The sequence below is a fragment of the Rousettus aegyptiacus genome, unplaced genomic scaffold (assembly GCF_014176215.1).
Source record: "Rousettus aegyptiacus isolate mRouAeg1 unplaced genomic scaffold, mRouAeg1.p scaffold_m13_p_3, whole genome shotgun sequence".
NCBI lineage: Eukaryota > Metazoa > Chordata > Mammalia > Chiroptera > Pteropodidae > Rousettus > Rousettus aegyptiacus.
Window position 1 is genome coordinate 17,835,539 of NW_023416306.1, and position 24,845 is coordinate 17,860,383.

General features: G+C 42.6%; 1 protein-coding gene across 3 annotated transcripts in view; it reads right to left on the minus strand.

The window, feature by feature from the left end:
• The window catches only part of SNX30 (sorting nexin family member 30), a 92,407-nt gene that overhangs the window by 11,026 nt on the left and 56,536 nt on the right, over window positions 1-24,845 (minus strand). For 2 of the 3 annotated variants that reach the window (XM_016126330.2, XM_016126332.2), the window contains exons 4-7: window positions 22,757-22,915; window positions 20,618-20,813; window positions 19,002-19,201; window positions 7,610-7,696 (exon numbers count right to left, since the gene is read on the minus strand). In XM_016126330.2, the coding sequence (XP_015981816.1) occupies window positions 7,610-7,696; window positions 19,002-19,201; window positions 20,618-20,813; window positions 22,757-22,915 (642 nt within the window). The remainder of the gene's footprint in view (window positions 1-7,609; window positions 7,697-19,001; window positions 19,202-20,617; window positions 20,814-22,756; window positions 22,916-24,845) is intronic. The other variant, XM_016126331.2, reaches the window with a different exon arrangement.

Genomic DNA, 24,845 nt, shown 5'->3' on the forward strand with positions numbered 1-24,845 from the left:
TTCACAAAAGATAACCTCTCAGCTGCATAGTTTCTCTGGTCAGAATACTTTATTAAGCTTTATTCCATGACTCATAAAAAAGGGGTCATGTTTTTGTTTTCCAAGTATAACACTAGTACAATATAATTAAATGTGTTATTTCAAACTTCATGCTACTCTCGCCCATGCTACTCCACCTCAGATTTCACTAGAGATCAGAGATGAGTCACCAACACAAAACACTGTCATGAGATCACCCCCAGCACCCTGGAACCAAATAGGGCGGTGGCAGTAACACCAGAAGGTAGAGGATGGCTTAGACCAACCTGGTAAACACAGAACTGACAGATGTGGCAACCAACTGCACGTGACATATAAGAAAAAAATAGTAAATCAGAGGAGAGCCTGACATTTCTAGTCTGGATGACTAGGGTGGCAATAGTCCACTGTAGGGCTCAGGATAAAGCAAAGGTCCACAGACTGGACAAAAGAGAGAGCTGCAAACATGGGAAGGGTGAGAACTTCCTCCCATGAGAGGCTGCTAAGACAACTCGACAACGATAAAATGAACAACCCGATTTCAAAATGAGCAAAGGACTTGAACAGACATCTCCACAGAAGATGTGGAGATGCTCCACATCACTGGCCAACAAGCACATGAAAAGATGCTGCATATCACTAATCATTAAGAAAATGCAAATCAAAACCGCAACGAGATACCACCTCACATCCATTAGCATGGCTATTATTAAAAAATAATAATAAAATAAGTAAGTAAATACAGGCGAGGATATGGGAAAACTGGAACCCTTAGACACTGTAGGTGGAAATGTAAAAAGGAACAGCCAACTGTCAAAACCAGAATGATAGTTCCTTAAATATTAAAAATATAATTTCCATATCATCTAACAATTCCACTTATGGGTATACACGCAGAAGGACTGCAAGCAGGGTCTCAACTGTGTATCTGTATACCCATGTTCATAGCAGCATTATGCACAACAGTCAAAAGGTGGAAGCAACTCAAGTGTTTATCCACAGATGAATGAACAAAATATCGTATATACATACAATGAACATTATTCAGCCTTAAAAAGGAAGGAAATTCTGACACAAGCTACAACATGGAGGAACCGTGAGGATATTATGCTAACAGAAATAAGCCAGTCACAAAAGACAAATATCGTATGATTCCACTTATATTAGCTACTTAACTTTGCTAAACTGTACAGTTAAGATGTTATGTGTACTTTGCCACAATTAAAAAAAAACATTTAAATATATGGGGGAATAAAATATATGAGGAAAGAAAGGTCTTTGGGTAGAACTCATGGAGAAGTCTGTATTTATAGGGTTAATAAAGGAATCAGCAAAGGTCACTAAGAAAATGGGCAGAGAAGCAGGAAGTGAGGCAGAGAGAACAGGGCCCCAGAAGCACAAGAGGGAGGCGGGGGAAGGGCTTAAACGGAGAGAATGAGAGGAATTGGGATGGGCTGTCTAAAGCCGCCAGCTGTGGAATTTGTCCAACTTTATGAAGAAGACGGCTGCTGACATCAGACGCTCAGAGTCACATTTTTCTTGCTTTTGTTTCTTTTGGATGGTAGTTTTGAGACAATCAGTTCACTGACCAGAAACATCCAGTATTCCTTCTTATCTCCATGTTTTAATTTTTTGACTGAGGTATCGTTATGCTAACTCGTGTGTGAAGGATGTTGAGACAGCAATATCCGATGCTAATGGGGGGTGCTGCTTGCCACGAGATACCAAGAAGGAAAAAAAAATCACCAGATAAGACCCCAAAAGACAAAAAGGTCTAAACGGAGAACAGGCCTGCATTTTCACATCGGCTCCCCTATTGCTCCTGAGAACACCTATTACAGAATGTGGGCTGTTGGAGTGACAAGACGAGGGTAACATAGGATGAGGTTAAGCATTTTTGTGTGTTGGGACGCAGGGTGGTAATGTAAATTCACTCAAGCTTCATTTAAAAATGTATTATTATTGAGCTCTTTGCGTGGACCAGGCATTCCTAGGTCCTACAATATAAATCTCTACTTCAGTTTCCTTATTAGAGCTAGGCTGGACATGCCACATTATCTGCTCCCATAATGAGGGTAGATTTAAAAAGTCCCGGGGGACTTTTTGTGTCTTTCTGTGACTGGCTTATTTCCATTAGCCTAATGTCCTCACAGTTCCTCCACGTTCTAGCTTGTGTCAGAATTTCCTTCCTTTTAAAGGCTGAATAATAATTTATTATATGTCTATGCCATATTTTGGTCACTCATCTGTGGGTAAACACTTGAGTTGCTTCCACCTTTTGACTATTTGTGCATAATGCTGCTATGAACATGAGTATACAGATACAGACGGGGAAGATGGGGTTCATGGCTGCTATGGGACAGGTGCCAGGGCTAGGGCCAGAAGCAATTCAAGACGGTGGTCTTCTCGGCCATAGGCTGCTGGGTAAAAGGTGGGCAGAGCTTCCTAACGGGTGCCGTGTGGACGACAGCAACACTGACAGCCCGGGCCAGGGTTCCAGGCGTCTCGCCTCGAGCTTCAAGCGACCTGGTCTGTTTCTCCCAGTGTGTCACACAAATCTTTTCATTTTCTATGTGAGCTGCGAGATGAAAAACGTTGACAAAACACTGGACACAGATATCAGAGTCCAGATGGAGATGAATTTGGCAAATAGGGAGCCATTGGTGGCCTGAATAAAAAAAAAAACAAAAACGCTTTTTTTTGGTTTGTTTTTAATAGATAATAAACACACTTCGGAGACTAGCAGGTGAGAAGGGAGAAGAAAGGGCATAAGATGAGTCAAGAACAGAGAAGCCATGAGCTCACTGGCATGAAGGCTGAAAGGAGCTAGTAGACACAGACACTGAAGAGCCAAGGGAAGGTCGCTATTCTCCCCGAGTCCCTCTAGTGTTTGTCCATACATGCTGACAAAAGCCAGACCCCTCCCCCCAACACACACACACACACACACACACACACACACACACACACACACAAAGGTGCAGATTGCTGGAAGCTCTAAAGGGGGGATAAAGGGCTCCTACTTTGGAGCCAGTCACATCTGGGAGCCACGTCATTTGTTAGCTTTGGCACATAAATTAGACATATATAATTCCCCTGAGCCTTGGTCCCTCATCTGTAAGACAAGAAGAACTGCACTGGCGAGGGCTGTTGTAGGAATTAAACAAGATAAGGGAAACGACAGTCCAGCCCTTCTCTGGCTGGCGTGACCTCTGTCTCTCATTAGTCTGGCTTTCGAACCCAGGCTGAGATGATGATGGGTGCTGTGGAGAGAACTGGGGAAACTCGGGAGTGTCTCTCTTCACTTGTCGAAAGTGCCTGGAAACAACAGACGCCCTCACTTGATTCTCAGGTCTGTAGAAGCTGCATATTGAGAAGTCTCCTCGCTGCCATCTGCCACTTTAGAGTTCTTGCTATGTACCACATTTTCCTGATCCAGAATGTTAACCATTCTCGTTGTCCTAAGAGCCTTTAAAGGTCCATAGCCTTCAAGAGGTTTATCGAAGTGATCCCAAGTTCTACTTCCCCTCGACCTGAGAAGCAGCAGCTCAATACATCCTGTTTTCTGCTCCCATCCACCTACATGCAACACACCTTCTCAATTCCACAACGACACCACACATTTCCAATAGCTTCTTCACCTGGCGCTATACCCAACACAAGGCCACCTGTAGGTCAGGGCCTAACATTCCCACCATCCCCCTTTCTTCGTTTTTACCTTTTGAAGATAATTGTAAGATTTTTATAAAGCATTCTCTCTTGGCATCCCTTCTTTGTTCTTTTTTGAATTAGCAACATTTGAATATATTAGCACTAAAAAGAGTCAAATGCAGAATTAACTGTGCAAGCTCCCTCCAGAGTTTACCTTCATGTTCACATTAGGGTATGTATGCTTCCCATCTCATCTTAAATGCAATTCCTCAGCCCCTCTTTGTTTCTAGTAATAGCTTTGATGCCCTCCCTACCTTCTAAGGACAGTCAAATTTTAAGGTTCACACATATCTGTGGTCATAATAGATCCAGCAGAGGCAGGCTGCTCCCAACTGAGAGCCTTTAACTTCTCTCACTTCAAAATTAATATGAGAAAAGGTAAGTGTACACAACCCAAAGCTCCATTTCCCTGAGAAGAAATTACTTCAGGGTCTGCTGAGTCTCCTCACCCTAAAAACAAATCAAAACTTTAAATTCTATGATGCTAACATTTTCCCTCAGCTGGACAGACCTCGTCACCTACCCCCTCAGTACACATAGACAAACGGCATGCTCAGGGCTCCCAGAGCAGCAGCTGGAGACGCAGGACTCACTCCTTTGTCCTAAGAACACCCACTTCTGCATGAGACTCACAGTAGGGGTCAAGGACACCTGCAAGGCCATTTCCTTCTTCTGGGTTACAGAAAATCGATTAGATTTGATACTACTCCATAGCTTCCCCAAAATAACCTTCCCTCACTCTTCAGAGCAACTTTTCAAGATTCTACTTCAAAACAAGGTAAGCCCCCAGACCCGGGGCCCTCCCCCGCACGAACTCCCCGGCCTTCAGCTGGAACCCTCTCCTTCCCCACATCTCTGCGATGGACCTGTGAACAACCTTGCTCCCACTGTCAGTTACTAACAGTAGAACTCGTTAGGCCCTTGGGGTAAAACCAACCCTGATGCACTTCCTGGTACCCTGGTTTTTATCTCACCAATAGCAATTCTGGAAAGCAGAGGCCCAAACCTCATACAACAAAGCATGGAAAAACCCTGAGCTATTCATTTTCTAGATGTCTCTCTACCTGCTGATGGGTGGTCAGGGAGGACCAGCAGTTGGGAGGAGTAGAAAAACAGAGAAAGCTTTACGACACAAAGAAACAATACCCAAAATAGTGTTGAGATCTGTTTCAACATCGAAAATCACAAGTGACAACAAACCCAGAAAACACAGTTTTCATTCACATTCCTTCTCAACGCAACTAGGGCTAGCACGGAAAGCAGAGGCTCCGCCGAGGGGGCGCCTGTTATTGCATCCGATGCTATGCGGATCTTTACGTCCTCACAACAATCACATGTTGAACCCTGCGAAGGCTCATGAGCGAACCGGTCCAAGCCGGGGGCAGAGCTGGGATTTGAAGGCAGGCCCATCTGGTTCTGAATCCTGTGCTGGTTCTCCCAACCCACAGTCAACTTGGACAGGCCGCCGAATGAGCCCACCGCTGCCCACCAAAAGGGCTGTTGCCCCAGATCCAAAACTGGTGGTACGATTTCTGTTAGCTCACTCTCACTGGTACACCATCCTGACAGCCTGTTTTGTTGTTAAACACCATAACTGCTAAACGGGTAACAAAAATAACTTTGGCATGGCTCAGTATCCCACCGGAAAGAGAGGGAAGGCAAAGACTGCCAACCCACGGCTTGCTAAGAGAATGTAGCTGTTTTTGAAATGATATGGAAAGAAACCTCCCCTCTTCTAAGAAGTCCTGTGGCCAAGAGAATGAGTCATATGGGTCAGTGAGGCTCTGGGGAAGTGAGATCAGCAGCAGCAGGAACTCAGGAGCCAGAAACAGCTGTTCCCTCTGCTCCATGTGCTCAAAAGGTGGATGTGAACTTCCCAGCCAGGGCAAAATCAAGATTTCATTTGGCCTATTATTCAAACCTTCGGCTCCTGTCTTTGTAAAAGAACTATTCTACATAGGGCTGAACATATATTAAATGACAAAATCAGCCTCTGAGAAAGCTTGTATTTAGGGCTGATCAGGTACAAATGCTGACAGGACTCTTAGAGTGACATCTTTTAAATACAGGATCCTCAGCTTCTAAATTAAGCCAGTGGCAGAACTCGTCATCTTTCCTTCCTCCCCTAGACAGAAAAAGCAACTTCTCTATTTATATTTGGGAGCTAAATTGTGAGAATGAAAATTTGAAATATGTAAACACAGGATTCCATGTCATTCCTTCAAATGAGACTGTGATATGGGCTCAGCAGATGGCACCGTGTTCCAAAATCTCACAGGGACAACCAGACTAGTCAATGGGACAGGCAGCTGGGAGATAGAGGGCGGCCATGCACACAGCTGCATTTCTAGCATGTCCTCCCTTGTGACACAAGGGAGCTGACAGCCTGTGGACGAAATGGAGGGTACCTAGCTCTCTGACCAAGTCCCAGCTGCATATACCGGGCCAATGACTGGAGTCCCAATCTTTATCATCTGACTTCCTGTAAGATGCATGCATCTTTCACCCTCTCGTGTAGACCACTATGGGTGACACACGAAACAATGCGACAAACATATACTGTCTGCCTGCTGTGTCAGGTACACGGGATAAAGACCTTTGGCATCAGAAAAAGCTATGCGATTTATGAGCTGCTTTGAGCCTTGTTTCCTCACCCATGAAGTGAGGAAAGAACACTGCCTTCCCTCTGGGCCTCAGATGACTGCTGTGGTGATCACACGGTGAAATCAATAGTAAAAACTACTATATAGAGTGAATGTATGCCATTTCTGAGGTTTGAGTTCCAAATTCCCAAAGCTAGTTCCTTTCTAGGTATATCTCAGCACAGTAGCAGCAATGAGGACCAAGACAGAGGAAGAAAACCAAACAAACAGTTCTGACGTCAGATGTCTTCCCTGAAACTTGGGGCCCCGCTACTTGCCTTTCTAATAACGTTCTCTACCCTACCCCTTTTTGGAAAACAAATACACCTCCCAATTATAAACAAAAAGGAGCAGAGTTCAGAACGGTGGCTGGCAAGGTTCTCAAGTCGGACTGCAGGCTGTGCTCTGGGCTCCATCACTTGCTAGCTGTGTGACCTTGGGCCTCAGTTGCCTCATCTCCCACATGGGAATAATGATGGTCCCTGAACCACATGATTGTTGTATGAAATAAACGAGATGGTATAAAGTGTTTAGCCCATTGTTAGTACTTGCATGTTGGCTATTATTACTCTCGTTTTTAATCCTGGCTGTCTGGGGGAAGAGAGGCAATGAATGGGAATGACAAATACAACAGAAGCATCTTTATAATCGTGATCCTCTATCTAGACCCAGAGCACTGGAGCTGGAAGGCATCATAAACAAGCTAGATCAGCGCTTTATGGTAAAGGTGCATTTCTAATTGGCCTTCCCCCTCCCCCAATCCAACCAAGCTGTAGTCCTACTGTGCACAACCAATATGCAACTTGCTCCACGTGCAACTCTCCATGCTAGTTTGACGACAGTCACCTTGAGCGTTCAACAAATGTCAAATTGCTATCAAGTGCTTCCGTTCAACGTCTATACTTTTCCCACGGTGGATCAGTAACAGTGTGTGGACCAGCCCGCAAACCATACTTCTGATTTACACACTTCTTCCCCTTTCTCCTGATGCCATTTTACAGAGAGAGGAACCACCTATGAATGGCAGAGTTGAAGTCTTAAAAACAAACAAACAGGAAACAGCAGAAAACTCAACCCCAAATGCACATCAGGAACTCCAAGAGATAACACATAAAAGGGAGCAAAAAGAGGGCAGTAGAAGCATGGACACAGGCCTGAATCGAGGGATAAGATTCACTAGGCAGGGCGACTGCAGCCTGCAGCCCACCACTCCCTGGGGGGGGGGGGGTGTCCCTGACCTTGGGGCGGTCTTCCTTTCTCAGAGCCACAGCTTCCAGTTTGGCTTCGTACTCTGCTTGCACTTGGTCCCTCTTCTTCAATACGCTCTGTGGAAGTCAGAAAGGGGAAGCATGTAACACAGTTCACAAAGGAGCATCCAAGTCCCAGGCCCATTCTTTATCCTATTCCTCCCCAAATCATGGCCCCCAAGCCCAGCCATGGGCTCCCAGGACAGCTTGGCTGCTTTGTGACATGTGACATGGACTCTGGAGGAAGCAGAGTTTTGTTGTTGTTGTTGTTGTTGTTTGTAGGAAAGAGTAAACTTTATTAATTCATGCAAACATTTTCCAACTAGGGAAGAGAGAGGGCAGAGCTGGTAGAAAGGCCTTCTAAGAAATGAGCTGGGGTGAGAGAGATGTTTAAGACTGAGCCCTAAACCAGCTCCAGGAGGAAATACAATAACGATTTATAAAAACATCTTTACCACATTTGAACAAAACGCAATTTTATCCAAAATTTTCAAACTCATTTTCCACTTGAGGGCGAGTTAAGGAGAGAAGGAGAACCATTCTCAGAGGCTGAGCTTTCTAGCGGGATAGCTCAGCCTGGCCGGGAAAGTGGCAGAATTCCAGGGAGGGCGAGTGGGGCGGGCGGTGCCCATCCACGGCTGTGGTGATGACAGGACTCTCGGCTGCCCCGCGCGCAGAGAGAACTTAGCTGTGCCAAAATGCGAAGGTCGGCAGGTGACAATGCAGGACATTCTCTGAACTGTGAACAGAAAAGTCTAAGCCCAGAGAGTTCCTGACTCATTAATTCACCGAGTCGATCCCTGGCAGGCTGATTTTCTCATTGATCCATTAGCCGTTTATTTGTCCTACACTCTAGGCCGGGAATGCAAAGCACAAAGAGACACACTCCCTACCTGGGGGGCTCCGTGGAGGGAAGAGGTGCAGACACGTGGTAAGGCTGCAGGTGCTAAATGAGCTGAGCATGCGTCCAGAATCCCTGCGACCATGTCGCGAGCCTGGCCAAGTGAGCATTAAATGGGCTCAGACAGAGCCAGCCTGGGTGATGAACCGAAGGCCCAGGGCGCAAAGTTGAAGGAGACACTCACTCTCGGGCCTGTGCAAGTACAAGGTCAGCTCTTGAGTGTGTCTCCCGAAACCACCTAGCCCTGGCTCTGCTGCGACAAGGCCACCAGGTGGAACAGAAAAGCTTACAGGTGACATTCTAGAAGAGCGTGTTTCATCCAAGGGTTTCCTTGTTCTTCTTTTAGTAGAATTACAGACAGCAAACCGAGAGTGGTAAGAATTTTTCTTTCCCACCCACTCAGAAGTCACACAGGGCTATAGAAGCTTCTAGTCTTCCTCTTTTCCCATTGCGACCTTCCAACAGAGCGTGAAGTCAGGCAGAAAGGAGCTGTTTCCTGGCCAAGCGGTGGGTATCTTGTGCCCCCAACAATGTGCTGAAAGGTGATGAGTGACTGAAGAGTGGAGAGTGCTCTGGGGACGACCTTCTAATGGAATGTGCCAACACAAGGAATCTTGAGTCTTCCCCTAAAGTAAGAATTTACTTCAAGCAGTGCTTTACCATGAGGTGAAACTCGCAATAGCTTATTTTTCATTGTCTGCCACACATCTGTCTCCTAAGTGCTCGCGAGTCCCCTCCCCACAGTTTGAGCAGGGTGGTTTCCGGTGTTGCCGGATAGGACTTTCTGCTGTGGGCAGGATCCATACAGGAGCCACTAGCCCTATGTGGCAACTGAGCCCTTGAAATATGGCTAATGTGAGTGAGGAACTGGATTTAAATTTGTATTTAATTTTAATGAATTTGGATTAAAACTTAAATAGCCACCTGTGCTAGTGGCTGTCATATTGGAAAGCACAGATCTGGGTACAACAAACGAAAAAACCAGGGGTCCTTTCTGGCCTTCATAGAGCCCAGAAAATATTCTAAATCTACTAGTCTGGCACCAGCAGTTATAAAAATCATAATCTCCACTCTAGAGAAATAAACATCCGATACTATCCTTAGGGACATGGATGTGGGTCCCCTGGGGCAATGAGACAGCAGGAAGGGAGGCCACTGGACTCCTTCTCACCGCCACGTATGCCCTTCGTAGGATGCCTCATATCCAGAAAAGGAACGTGAACGTGGCTGAGTTGTCCCAGCAACACACACTCTGTCAGCGTGGCAAGAATTGCTGAGGTCGCCAAGGCCCCCAGGCAAGAAGGGATGAAGAGAGATGTGTCAGCTCCACACTATTGAAACAGCCCCAGTGAATCTCCTTTCCTACACCCCAAAAAGGAGAGGGGGCCCCAAGATTAAGCCACATGTCTTCCCCCAGTTAGCCTGGGCCTCCCCTGGCCCAAAGGAGAGTTTGGCCCTCGGTCTCCTTGGCTGCTGTTACCCTTGGCCTCGCCCGCGGTGGCCAAATCGCTGCCTTCTCATGCAGGCTCACTGAAGGGTTTGCGCTAACATCCCCACATCACTGGACAACAACAAAAGCTCACAATAACCCTGAAGAAGTGAAAGGGTATTATCCCCATTTTATATACAAGAACACCGAGATGCAGTGGAGATTGAGGCCACACGGATGGTTAATACCACAGGGGTGACTCACTCAGGCTTTTCCAGCATGGCCTGTGGTTTCCCAGTCTGACTGCAATTCAATTACAATAAATGTTGGGAAACACGTTTGGAATCAAGATAATCTGGTTAAGACTACCATCCTTGTTGAGAGTATCTTTGCACACTGTTGGTGATGGTTTGAAAGGCCTGGCCTCCCACCCCAAACAACATAGGCTCTGTTGATAAAACTGGTTGACCAGCCTGTGACTGATGAGGCCTGAACCTGCAATGGGCTGAAAGGGTCAACATACCAAGTCAGCACTGACAGAGATGTGCCCCCATCGTTGAGTGGCAAGCAAAAGGTATTCATCATCTGAGCTTTATAGGGATCTCTGATCCTAGTGGGTACCAGAAATCAAAAAGGTCAAGTGCGTGGAGATAATTTCCTCATTATACTTTATATCTCTCTGCACCTCCTCTGCATAGCCATCCTCACCCTGTTTCTGTCCCGCCTTAATATTTCTTCATTCATCTATCCAGGTGCTGGAAATACAGTACAGACCAAAATCCACAAAAGCCTTGCCTCCGTGGAGCTTACATTCCAGAGGGGAGGCAGACAATACACAAGTAAAATATATTAATATACAGCCTGTAAGGTAATGCTAGATATTGGGGAGGAAAAGTGAAACAGGTATAGAGGATATAAAATGCCAAAGGTTTAGAAGATGGCAGAATTGTACGTAGGGTAGCCAGGGAGGGCCTCAATGACAAGGTGACTTTTAATTCAAGATATGGAATAAATCTCTCTGGAACACTGTGTTTCTTTTTTAATATAGAGCATTTCATCACGATTTCAAAATGGTCCTAATAATATAGAACTTTACCGCCCTTCTTTTCAAATATGAAGAGAAAAAATAACTCAGTTTAACAAATAAATTGCAAGGAAAATAGATGAGGGATTTTTAAAATGTTCAAAAACATATCAACTAACATATGAATTTTATTTGGATCCTGACTTGGGGGGAAAATAAAAAAACTACAAAAATGATGTCTGAGAGAATTAAGGAAATCGAACACTAAATAGATATTTGAGAATCTGAAGAAAATTTCTTCAGGTGTGATGATAATGTGGTTCTCTTTCTCTTTTCAAAGAATGCTTGTATTTTAAAGATACATACTAAATATTCTTGTACAAACTGATACGATGTGTGGGGTTTGCTTTAAAACAATCCAGAGAGTGGAGGCTGGTCGGGGGTGGGAGCAGAGCTATAGAACAAGACGGACCATGAGCGGAAAACTTTGGCGTTGGCTGATGGTTCCTGAGGAATTGTTGTACCTTCACTTTATTTTTGGATGTGTTTGATTTTCCCATCATAAAAGTTAAAGAATGAAAACATAATACTCATCATCCAAAATGTTTATTACAGACAATGACAAATACCTGGAATTTGGATCACAGGTACATCTGTGGTTTGGCTTCTGACATCAATACTGGATTCTTTCCCAGAAAGTGCCACAATGGTCAGCATCAACAGGAAAGCTCAGTATTTCCCTCTCTACCCCTGGAGCACATGCTCACATTTCCTCCTGGGGAGGCTGTGGACTCACAAACTTGTAGGGTTGGTGACAGTCCAAAAAGAGCCCCAATGCAGAAGGTCAGCAGCTACCCCAAAGCCTACTCAGGTCCAGAAAGGTTCTAAGTTTTAAATCTTTTTGTAAGAGGAACATTTAGATTCAGGGTTGAGGAAGTATATGAAAATAGCAGGAAGAGCTTGGCCCAGCGTAGAGAACTGAGAACAGAATGGGTCATTCCCTAATACGCCGAGGGCTGACAGCCCAAAAGGCCCCAGAGGAATTTGTGTAGAATACTGAATACTCAGTAATAAAGAAAGACGCTCAGGTGAAAATAAAAATCAAACACCCAAAAGAGATTGCCCTGCGGCCTGCTTTTTAGTGGCCCCCTAGGAGAGCATTTTTCTATAGGCAGGAAAATGAGTCTGACTTGGTCCTGGTGACATGATTTCTGAGTAATTGATTGAATTTAGGTTGTTTCACTCAACGTGCTTCTTTTACACATTCATTCTATTGAAAACAGGACCACTTGTCAGTGAAATATTCTAGGGCAACATCGGTAATACAATAATACTGCCACCACATATTTTCCCCCTGACTTTAAAAGATATTTGTTATGGAAAAATACAAAAAGAAAATGTAGAGGAGGGGGAAAGGGCATCCATTTTTTAGGCACAACTGGTAACATATTATGTCTTCACTTCAAGTCTCTTCTCTTGACTGACTTCTTTGGTCCTCCCCATTTCTGTTTTCCTTCCTGCCACTTCTGCTACTGAGTGTTACAGTTTAGTCCTCTCATTTTCACGTTTTCTCTCTCCAATCCTCCACCTGTCTTTTTGTTTCAATTTATATGTGATTTCCTTAACTTGCTCTTCTAACTCTTTTATTGATTTGTTTTGTTTTGTTCATGTAAATCCATGAATTTTGTTCTCTGGATTTTTTTTTTTTTTTAATTCTTGCTTTATGGCTGTGATATCTCTTCTCTTTTTGAAGATATTAATGATTTTTTTTCCCCTGGAAATTTCCTTCTCCTTCAATGATGTTTCACTCAATATGCTCTTTCTTCTTTGTTTTTACTTGGTATTCAAATTAGAATCATCCCTTAAATATTGGTGACTCTTGTCTGCTCACTCATCCAAGAGGGAAACACTGAAAAACTGATTGAAAGCTCTTTGCATGTCAAGGGCTTGTTGATGATTCTCTATAGGGACTCTGCTGGGTCATTTTGCTGCGGGTGGTTCCCCCCTCTCCTCCAATATTAGCATCTCCTACCTAGTCTCTTCTTCTGGCCTGTTCAGATTTTCTAGAAAAAAAAGATCTTCTAATTCTTGCAAAGAAGACAGAAGGCTAAGAGCCAAGCAGAGGAAGATGACTGAGAATCTCAATATTCAGTAACCTTGAACTTAACATCCTAATTTTAGAACTTTAGCCCCAACCATCAACTGGCCTGGTATCCCTTGGCCCAGAAACCCTCTACTATATCCCCTTCAAAGAATATACCTCTAGTTCTGCCAGAGTGGAGAGGGGACAGTGGCCTTTGTGTGGGGAAGGAGAAAAGAATCAGAAGCTCAAACTGCTTCTTAAACAGATTCCTGATGAATCTTCTTGTCAGCTCTATCTCCCCATCAGTCTCAGAACACTGGGTGCTGCCAATTCCTAACCTTTCGAATGGTTCTGCAGAGTAAACCAGGCGGCTTCTTACTTTTACTTCACGGTCACCTTAGTCACCTGTCTCTTATCACCTCTAAAGTTGTTTTCTAGTCCCCAACTGTACTGCTATGGTTTCCCATCCTGTCGCTTTGTTCTTGCAGGTTTATTTATTTTTCAAAAAAAAAAAAAAATCATTCTAGAGTCATTTGTGTGCAATTTCATGAAGAAGGGGAAGTTTAAAAATGTATTCAGTCTGTCATCATTGAGAATCTGAGTTTTAATTTTTACACTTTCCTAATTTTTAAAAAACATTTGAGATCATATACATTTTTACATTCTACTTTTTCATATTTTCAAGAAATTAGGGCCCAATCTATAATCATTTTTGTTTAGGAAGGAAGATTCCAACCCTCCCCCCCCCCCCCGCACTCCCAATTTAATCTTTGGGAAATATTTTTAGTTTTCGAAAGGCACCAGAACTGGTCAATCTAAAGCATAAACTAGTTACTTGACTTGTTAGCTCCACCTTGTGGCTCCAGAATGGTGGGCAGGCTGAAGAAACCACCTCACAATCAATTAAATTGGCATTTGAGTATCTCCAACTCAAAGACAAACTGTCGTTAATCTCAAATTTCTCACCCACATCTGAGACATCTAATCACAAACACCAATGACTTCCATATTATTAAACCTACTGGTCGGTCGCTGTTTATCACATTTCTTCTAAAAACATTTCTCTTGGCTTCACCGAGGGAATCTCTTGACTTTTTTCTCCTACTGCACTGACTGTTCCTTCTCAGTCTCCTTTTCTACTTGTTCCTCCTCTTAATTAGGTTCTAGACCATTAAATAGTGCCATGCCTCAGGGAGCAGACCTAGACTACCTCAATGTCATCACTAGATGATATCCCAAACTTTCATAGGTTTACACACCATCTATATGCAAATGATTCTTAGATTTCTCTTCCCATTATGAACTAAACTCATCACCAGCTGCCATGACTAACTTTAATGACTAACAGGCATTTTTGATTTAACAGGACCAAAACACGTGATTCCCAACTGCCCGATGTATTCTCCCAGATGTCTCCATCACAAGAAACGGTACCACTGTCCACACAGTTAGTTGCTGAAGCCAAAACTCAGGAGTCACCCTCAATCTCTCCCTTTCTCACTTCACATTAATACAGCAGCAAGTCTGGATGGCTCCAGATCCAAAATCCACCCACAACCCGCCCACTTCTCCATCACCGGAGTCTCAGCTCCTCCATCTTAGTTATCTGCCCTTCGGCTGCCTGTGACAGTCTCCTAACGGATCTCCCCACCTCCACTCTCACTCCCTGCAACCCATTCCCCACACTGCGGACCTGTCTTCTTAAAGTGCAAAATGTATCCTGTCATTCCCCTGCACTAAACCAAACAGCTTCCCATCTATTCCTAAGAATAAAACCCAGACTCTTACCCACCATGGCCTTTAAGATACCACTTATGTCTGGGCCCTTCACTATGTCTTTCACCTCGACTCCTCCCACTTCCTCTCCTGCTCACTGGGCTCCGCTCACACTGGCCTTTCTGACCTATAAGGACCCCAAGCTCATTTCTGCTTTAGAACCTTTGCACTGGCCGTTCCCTCTGCCTAAAATGCTCAGTCCTCTGATATTTGCACAGTCACTCCTATATGTCATTCAAGTTTCCAACTGAAGCCACTTCCTCTGTGTGGCTTTTCCTCACCACCCACTCTTCTCTCATCTGGCTCTAGCCATTCACTGACTCCTCTGAGATAAGCATGCTCTTTGACTTGTCCATAAACCTGTGTCTTAAAAATAACAAGATACATGACATGCTGTAGTTACACATCTGTAAATATTCCAAATTCACTACATTGTCAAATCCAATTAAATATTTGCTGACTACCTTCTATGAAAAAGACAGTGTGGGAAATAAAATGGTCCTGCCCCAAATCATCTTAAATAAAGCTTCTCCAGCTCTTGGCCTGGGCATAATGACATCTATATTTAAAAGGCATTGCCAGAAATTTGGTAAAAACTCTTTAAGATACTCCCTCCCAGCCCATCACTATCCTAATTCTGTTTTACACATATGCCAGGTACAGGATGTGAAATCCCATATAAGGGCTCACCTGCAGATGTCTACAGTATGTTTAACTTGAGTCCCAGGCCTGAGGGTAAATCTGGTACCCCTCCTTCCAGGCCCTGTTCACTCTCATTCCACAGCATTCTTGGAATACACGTCTTCAACCATCTTTCTGGTACACACTGTCCTCACTGTTCACTGAATATGGTCTGTCTATTCCACACGGCCTGATAAAAGCTCTCATTTTTCTGTGCCTTCTCTCTACCTCCAAAGGGATCAGAATATATCCAACCACAACTGCACTTAAAGAGAGACAAATGAGACTTGGCCTTGAAAAGCAGGACCTGATCCAGTTTCCTTCTCGGCTAATGTAAAGAGACAGATTCAAGGGGACTGGTTATTAGAACTGTGGTCATGGGACACAGAAAAGATTTACCTATGGGGCTCTGTTTCTTCATCTATAAAATGAGCCAGTTAGGCAAGATGATCCCAAAGGGCGTTTCAACCTCGGAGAGGCGCCGCAACCTTAGCCCCATTAGAGAGGGCTTCATCGATCTCCAGCATTTTCTCCATGCGCCCAACACTCAACTACTTCAAATTCTAAAGTCACAGGCCGGACTCCAAACGATGAGGAAAAATACCCACCTTGGTTCACTCGAGGCCATCACAAAAGGAGTAGACTGACAAGATGCCATCACACCAATACCTCCTTACCAAAACAAAACCAGAACTCTCTCAGTCCTGAAGACCATTTGGTAGTTGGAAGAACGAGTTTCACAATCCAGCCTTCGGCAAGCTGAATAGCAAAGTTTGTTCCATTTATACCTTAAAAATCAGAAGGTTATTTTGGAAGTGGAATTATATGACTCTCACAGAGGAATACAGTTAAGGATTCTTAACAAGCAGCGATGTCAAAAGGCAGGGGATCCACTTAAGACACCTACCACTTTCCCAACGTCTTCAGTCCTGGCCAAACAGACCCTGAAAAGCCCACATGCAGTCTTGACTTTGCCATAAAGTCACTCCTGCCTCGCCCAGACCACTATGCCAACATATTTCACTGCTGGAAAAATGGGGAGCAGGAGGCCTCATTTCTTTCTAATTAGTCTTACCTCAGCTCACCATGTGGCAGAGCTACAGTTTCAGAGGCTGCCAGTAAACACTTCCTCTCCCATGCCTCTCCCTAGACAACACTATGTACAACCCCATTCTCCAAGCTTGATTAACCTGATTAACATTTTTTCAGGCTCAGTAAACAAGAAACTTAATACATATGCCTCACACAAGGGGTGAAGAAGGAAAGCAAACAAGTGTTTCTTTGATGTGTAACTTCGATTACTCACACAAGCTTATGTCTCACTGTGTAATATTTTAATAAAGATGCCAGATAAAGCCTTGCTAAATGACAATTTAGAACCCTTCTTTGGGTACAAATGCATATTAAGTACTAAGATACTTGCCACATGCAAGAACAAAGAAATATGTACTGTAAGATACCAGGATCATGTATGCATCAGATTGTCAGTCAGGCTAGTTGTTAAGGGAGCATTTTTGATGAAGGGTGAGTCTATATAAAAGACAAATTCAAGGACACCTCAAGGATTGTAAAAATTTATTTTTGTTCACAAAAATATACTATTAACTTTATAAGTAAAGCAAAATATTCTGGTTCATTTTAAGCAAGTTGGGGTGCCTTTTTACTGATATGAATCATATATAACATTACCTTAGTTTTGGGTACACGACATGATGTTTTGATACTTGTATATATATTGGGAAATGATCACCACGATAAGACTGGTTAAAATCCATCATCCCACATGTGATAGTTATACTGTTTTTTCTTATGATGACAACTTTTAAGATCTATCCTTTTAGCAAATTTCAAATATACAATACATTGTTAACTGGAGTTATCATCCTGTACACCAAATCCCATGACTTATTTTGTAACTGGAAGTTTGTACCTCTGACCCCCCTTGCCCACTTCGCCCACCTTCCTCACCCCAGGATGCCTTGCTATACTTCTTTCAGCCACAGGATTAAATATGCAATGTGCAGATCTCGATTTTAAAAAAAAAAATACAGTATAATAGAGGAGAATGAGTTACAAATGTGGAGTCAGAAGCCTCAGTTCCAGTAATTACCAGCAAAGCTACCTCAGGTTAATGATCTCATGCGTGAGTTTTATCCTTATTATCACTATCATTATTTCCACCTCACAGATAAGGAAATTTATACCATTTTCCATGATTGCCATGAGATCTTGACCCGAACCTATCTTCGAAAGTGTTCTACTAACAGCTTTATAGAGCATACATGAGACAGGAATTCATTCTACCAGGAACAGGCTCCATTTCCCTTGTCCACACTTTACTATGTATGAGGAGCCTTAAAACGTCATACCTGATAAAACGAGATGAAACGAGAGTGATGGGTATATGAGAGCTCGTCATACTATTCTCTCTGCTTTTGTTTATGCTTGCAACTTTCCATAATAAAGCTTTTATAACTAGTTGATTTATTAATTTTTTTCACTCCCCTTATCAAGATAGAGAATATTGTCATAGCACCGTAATTTTTCTGGTTTTCCATTTTTTCAACCAACTGACAAGTTCCTCTCTAGAGAATCATCAGTCCTACTCACAGAGGTCTCCTCTGGCAAGCAGGAGAGGGCCACTTCAAGACCAGGATGTTCGGCACTGAGCCACGTATCTTTTTCTTTCGGTCAGGAAGACTGACCCTTTTCTCTAACTGGTGTCACCATAGTAGTAGTCCCCTACAGCTAAGCTCCTCAATCAGTCTAAGTACAGATAGGGGCAGTTTCTAGTGGGGCAGTTTCTACATTTGATCCTTGTAACTTTGATTCTAAAATATTAATTATATGCTTTGGGTTGGCTCTCTGTTCATTACTTTTGCTGGTCTTTTTAATCTGAAGATGCATGTCCTTCAGCTTTGGGAGATTTTCTTGCATTATTTCTTTCATCATTTCCTTTTCTCGGGTTTCACTGTTCTCTCAATCAGAAACTCTTATCGATCAGATGCTGAACCTTTGAAACTAATGCTCCCTCTATGTCTCTTCTATTGTTGCACATTTTCAGTATTTCTGTATTTTTGTTCTACTTTTCAACCACTTTTTTGTTTGTTTTACTTTTCAAGATTTTTTCATCTTCATCTTCCAACTTTACAATTTTATTTCAGTGATCATAGTTAACTTCTACAAGTTCTGACTATCCAATTGTTCTTTTTCCACAGCATCCTGTTCTTGTTTCGATTTTGTGCCCCCTTGAACTCTTAGTGAACACTGATAAGAATTTTTTCCAAACTACTTTTTTGCATTAATTCACATACTTGGTTCACCCTGTGCTCTTTTTATATGATCGTGATGTCAGTCACATGTCTGATTCTGCTCACCTAGGAAAAGAAAAACCTGTACCACGTGCAAATAAGATATAATCAATTACCTTTTTGGCTAATGACTACAACAAAGAAAATACCTAAGTACATGAGAAGTGAGCCAGCTTACCTTCATGGAGTCTGAGTATAAAATATATTCCCTGAGCACAGGTAGAAAGTCTTCTGTCATGTCATCTGTCAGCTCTTCCAAGGCTGTGGAGCAGTTGCCAATACAAGCTGACACCCCTTCCAGGGGTTCTGCCAGCTCTCCCTCTAATGCACTCCACGTGGAGTACACAGGGCCATATTCTCTCAGCTCTACAAGGTACTCTAAAGGGGGAAGAGAAACCAGTAAGATCTGGCTGGGCAGCAATCACCGGTATTAACTGACTCAATAACCACTGCAGCCAAGAGCTCTCTACATTAAGATGTCTTTCCATGGCTACTAACTCACCTGAGCATGCTCTCCTTTAAACACAATACTGCTTATAACATATACAAATACATATACATACATGCATACATACATATATACGTATATGTTTAAATCCTGAAAAGATGATGTTTCAGCTAAAATTGTAACATCGACTCCACCTCATAATGGGAATGCCATGCCTCTGAATAATGGAGACCACGATGCCTTCCGGGGACAGTCATAGGTGCTGTACCCACAAACTATTTTCAAAAATAACCATTCTCCTACCCACGCGGTGAAGCAGTATTTTAACAAACAATGGGGGTAGTTTCCTACACGTTCAGGGGGATGTTTTTAAAAGAAAAAAATAAGTCGCAATGGAAAAATAATAGAATTTCAGGAAACATTTGATATAGGAGATGTGGTCTTATATAGGCAGACCCACTCTCTCAGTCAGGAGTCACCCCAACACTTTACTCCCATCAGAATTTATTCCACATGGTCCTTAGATGTGGATGGTACCTAAAGCTATCTCCCAAACCTGCAGACCCCATGCGATACCATCAGTGGTTAAATGAGAATTAAAGCACAGGGAACAACAAGAAAAAGTTATTTCCCCCCATAAGAAAATCTGGGCCATCATCTGTCACCAGGATGCTTGCCATGACAATGAAATACAGTTGCCATTTTTTTTAGTAACCAACAGAGAGCAGCTACCGGAGAATCCTTCTCAACGTGCTTCATATCACGTGCCAGCACGACAGGGATACAGAAATCAAGTGGCCACGGGAGGGGTGGGGAGGAAGTGGTGGTGACAATCAGGAAGAATAAAGAAAGGCCTCATAACTCTGGTTCTGAAATGTAGGAGGGTGGGGCAGGTAAATTAATTTCAAGTCTGAAGGCTCATAGGATCCTAACCTTGGCAAACACGGGTCACCGTGCTGTCCTTTTGAACCATCTTTCTGCCGGAAAAGATACCTAAGTTTACTTTTTAAATCATCATTCCTACGAATGAAGGGAAATTGAGCCAATGTCTCTACTTTTCAAGCTACAGTGAAGAGAGAAGACAGTGGGAACGTCTAGAGGTGCAGACGTGGTTGTTTGCCCTGGCGAAAGCAAACACAACGCTAAAATGAAGGTCAAAAAATGAAGCGCGAAATTATAGTCTGGTCACGACCACCTCCTCCCCTCCTTGCATTTATTTGTTTGTTAAGTAAAATGTGGCCTGGTTCTGTCCCACCAGCATTTTCGCAGTTGATTGTGCTTAGCACACGTGAATGCCAATTCTGCAAATGTAGTCCCTGGGCATGTTATCTCAATAAATAGCTCACCTATTTCTTCCTTGATGATCCGCTGGGCTATCCGATCTATGGTTCCCAGTTTGAGTGCAAATGTGTCTAAGTACTCTCCTATGGCTGCAAACTCAAGAGGCCGGCTCCTAAGTTTGTATCCTCCGGTGACATGTTTGACCGACTCGCCCACTCTGGTCAACAACGCCATCCCTTGCTTCTTGTAGGCGTTCAGGTCCTAAGGATGACACATGAATAAACAAACCCAGAGGGCTTGATCACTCACATGGGCCAGGACTCAGTAAACCAACTCCTTCAGGCAATTGCTTTTTGGAAATACAGGACTCAGAAAATAAGGAGCTGAGTGAAAGGACCTAACCACATACCCAAAAGTGTGTCCTCTCTATGCCATCACAACCAGCAGGTACAAATTCCTATGGGGTGACACCCAGATCGCTTTCAATAGAGCTAGACTCCTACCTTTCTAATCAGGTTTACTCGCCTGAGCCTGCTTTCTTTTAAACAGAACACTGTGTTTCCAACATAATTTTTTAATACTTCTGACCAAAAACAGAAAATCCCTTTCTTTCTTACAAAATATCCTAAGTTGTCTTTAGGAGTAAAATTCAAAAACTGAAATTCATTCCATTCATTTATTTATATCTCGACCAAAGCCAAATAAGGAAAGTAGAGGGTGGGAAGCCAAAAACAGTAACAGAAAAACCATTGTCAGAAAATTCACAGCAAGGGTAGATGCTGTAAACAACAAAACATTTACTCTGGACTTCTTTGTCTAGGCATAAATGAGAACTACACTGAGCTACATAACCCAGTGTATCTAAGTTAAAATAGCATATTAGTCTGCCAAGTAAAACAAGCTTCTTCCTATTATTAAACTCTAAGAAGAATCTACAGTACCTTCAGGTTGTCTTATGTCCCTTACTTTAATGGTGCATTTAAAAATGGTGTAACAAAAGATACAGGTGTCTGTTCCTTATGTCCACCCTCGATACAAACAGAATGTTAACTCCTAGTCTTAGAAGGGCATGTCTACAGTTTGATAAGGAGACACAACACAAAGCCATTGCTTTCTGGTGGCTCAGCAGGGAACAGGGAATCATGGTTAACACAGCTATCTAACAGCTCCTCCCCAATTCAGCGTACAATTGTAGGCTCAGATCTCCATATATGTTAGAAGTGTAGACTCCTCCTCATTTGACTTCCTTCTACTTTTTCATGCAGTAAGAACCTTTACTTTTGCTCTTGATTTCATCTTTTCCTCTTCACCATGTCCCAACCAAAGCCCTTGCCCTATCAACCATCCCCTCTCCTGTCTGTATCTTCAACTTCTAATCCTTCATGTAAAATATACCCAAGGGAGAAGTCACCTCCAGCCCACTTCCTCCACCTCTCTCCTTCCCTTCACAATCAGGCTGCCTGAGAAAATGTTCTAAAGATTCCATTTCCCCTTCTAACCTCATATGCTCTAGACAAAAAATATTCTTATAGGTGCCAGGCTTTCCCAAGACCATAAATAAAGCCTTGGAATTCTTGGAATTGCTTCCATAAACAATATTTTTTGGAGCAAACTGGGCTCATTGGACTGCATAAGCTCTACTTCAAGTAGAGCTTTGAAAGGGTACCCCCAATTAACCAACTTAACATGTTGTATACAGTGATGTAGTAGTACCTCTCTGATTGCTGCACCCATTCTGCCAAAGATGAAAAGGTTAATTTGAACATATTTGATACTGAGTGTTCCCTACCTCTCTCCCAGAAACACTACTGACTTCTTCTTTAAGATGCTTCTAATTTGTGATAAGATCCTATCATCACAAGGAAGAGGAATGCTTCTGCAATTGCTGTGGCAGAACATGCAAGTGGGTAATTTAAGAGCAAGATCGAGATATTCATGATGCATTAAAAGATGTAGGGCTGGAGAGAAAGGATGATGTGGGGAGATGGGGAGCTGTTGTTTAATGGGCATAGTGTTTCTGTTTTGTAAAATGAAAAAGCTCTAGAGATTAGTTATATAACAATTTAAATTTACTTAACACTAATAAATTGCACGTTTTTTGGGCCATGCACAAAAGGTGGCTCATGAGAAATCAAAACAGCTTTTAAGGAAAAGCTCGAAGAATGCTAATGTGGGGGAAGAAATATGAAAAATTCTGTCCTTACCTTAGCAGTAAGGAAAACATTAAAGTGTTCATTGAAAGAGAGCACAGGATGATCTGTAATTCTTTTGAGGAATTTATCCAAAGCTTTTCTTCTGGTCTCCACAAATTCTTCTGAAAAACGATCTACCACACCTTTCACCACAAACTTCTCAGGAAGTGGCTATGAAGACAGGAAGAAAAATATTCAGAGTAATTGATAAAATGGTACGAAGAAAAACCATCAGGCTAGCAAATCATTCCTATGATCCGTCTGTCTGAGAACAGTGTTTCTTAATCAGTCAAACCTTTATTTGCTAGTCATCAATATAAACATTTTTGAAAAATAAAAATGGAATAAATCACGACTACCTTGTCAATGTTATAATGCAAGAAATAAAACACTAGAGCATAGTCTGTGGAACACAGAAAACAGTCAGTCAATATTTATCCAGTAAATCCAATAGTATAGCTATCTTTACATTGCTTGATGCACAAGTGATAAAATGAGAAAGTTAGGACAAGATAAGATAGCTTAAGGAAGGAAAGTGGACAACATCAACCACATAATAATGTAGTTACCCAGTTCAAGTGGTAAAAGAACATGGCAGCTTGAGAAATAAGCACATTAGACAAACCCAAGTATCTAAAAAAAGACCTTTCCCAATCTATTTTGTTGTTGTTCCTTTATGTTTACACTCAAAAGTTCTTAAAGATGCAACTTCCTTTACTCCCCTTCCTCAAAAGAATTTCTCTATCATATTTACTTTGAGCCCATATTGTGGGTAATTTCAAACTATCTAGCTACCAAAGGATCTCTGAGCTTTAATCTATTTCTGTAGTAGCTCGATTAAATGCTTGATTTAAAGGCCTTCCTCAATATTGCTACCACGAGGAAAGACAGGAGCTGCTAATGCACAATTAAAATGTTCTAGTTATGAAATATTAAAAGAATATTTACATTAAAAATGGCCAAATGATCTGGTGAAGATTTCTCCAAAGATATACACATGGTCCAATAAGCACACATAAAAAGATGTTGAACATCATTGGTCATTAGGGAAATGCAAATCAAACCACGATAAGATACCCCTTCACACCCACAAGGATGGCCATAATTTTTTAAAAAGAAAAAAACAAAAGAAAAACAAACATATTGGAGAGGATGTGAAAAAAACTAGAAAAAGCATTTAAGTCTGCAACTTCTTGATATGGCCATAAAGAGATCTTCTTTTAAGTTATAAATCCTCAAAGACAAAACAAAACAAAGCAAAACCCCCACAGAAATAAGATACAGCAACAAGGGCTTAGCCAATCCAAAAAAGAGAATAATCCTAAGCAACTTGGAGTGGAAAAGGAAAGAAGAACCCAGGTTGATAAGACAGAACCTATGAAAGATTTAGGAACTTGAGTGTGTGGAATTTGACAGCCTCAACTTGAAAGGGCTTTGCAAAGTTAGTGTATTTTAATTCCCAGGAGCAAAGACTCAGGGTGGGGCAGGGGGCGGAGGGCGGGGCATGCCTCCTGGTTCCTCTTTCGCTTCTGCCAAGCTGTTTGACTTTGGTCATGTTGTATAATCTCTTAATATCTGTTTCTGCATCTGTAAAAAAAACAGTATAAACTTCACAGAGTTGTTACGAGGATTACATTAGCTATGAGGGTGATGGTGTTTGGAACAATTTCTGCCACAGAGTAGACATTTGAGTGTTTTGGGTTGTAGGAGTGGCAGCAACCTCAGAGGACTGCTCATCTTCAGAAACAGCCAGTGTTCGGTTAAATCTTGAGATGGTGGGAGCATTCAGAGGAGAGGCTAAGAACTGAGGGATTTATTTTTAAGAGAGCAGGAGTTCTTCTATAGGGCACAGTGGAAAAGTTAAGCAATAATGGAAGAGAGGGGAGTATAGTCAGGAATACAGTTACAGAGCCACATGAGGATGGCATGTCCAAGTCGGATGCCCAGGAGAGCTTATACTTGGGTACAACATTAGAAAGGGACAAAGGTCAGACCCAAACGCCACCCAACCCAATGTTCCAGCATCAGTGAAGCTGTCTGAACAGGATATGACTGTCCTTTAGGATAACTCCTTTATCCTTATCAATTCTTTCTCCTATTG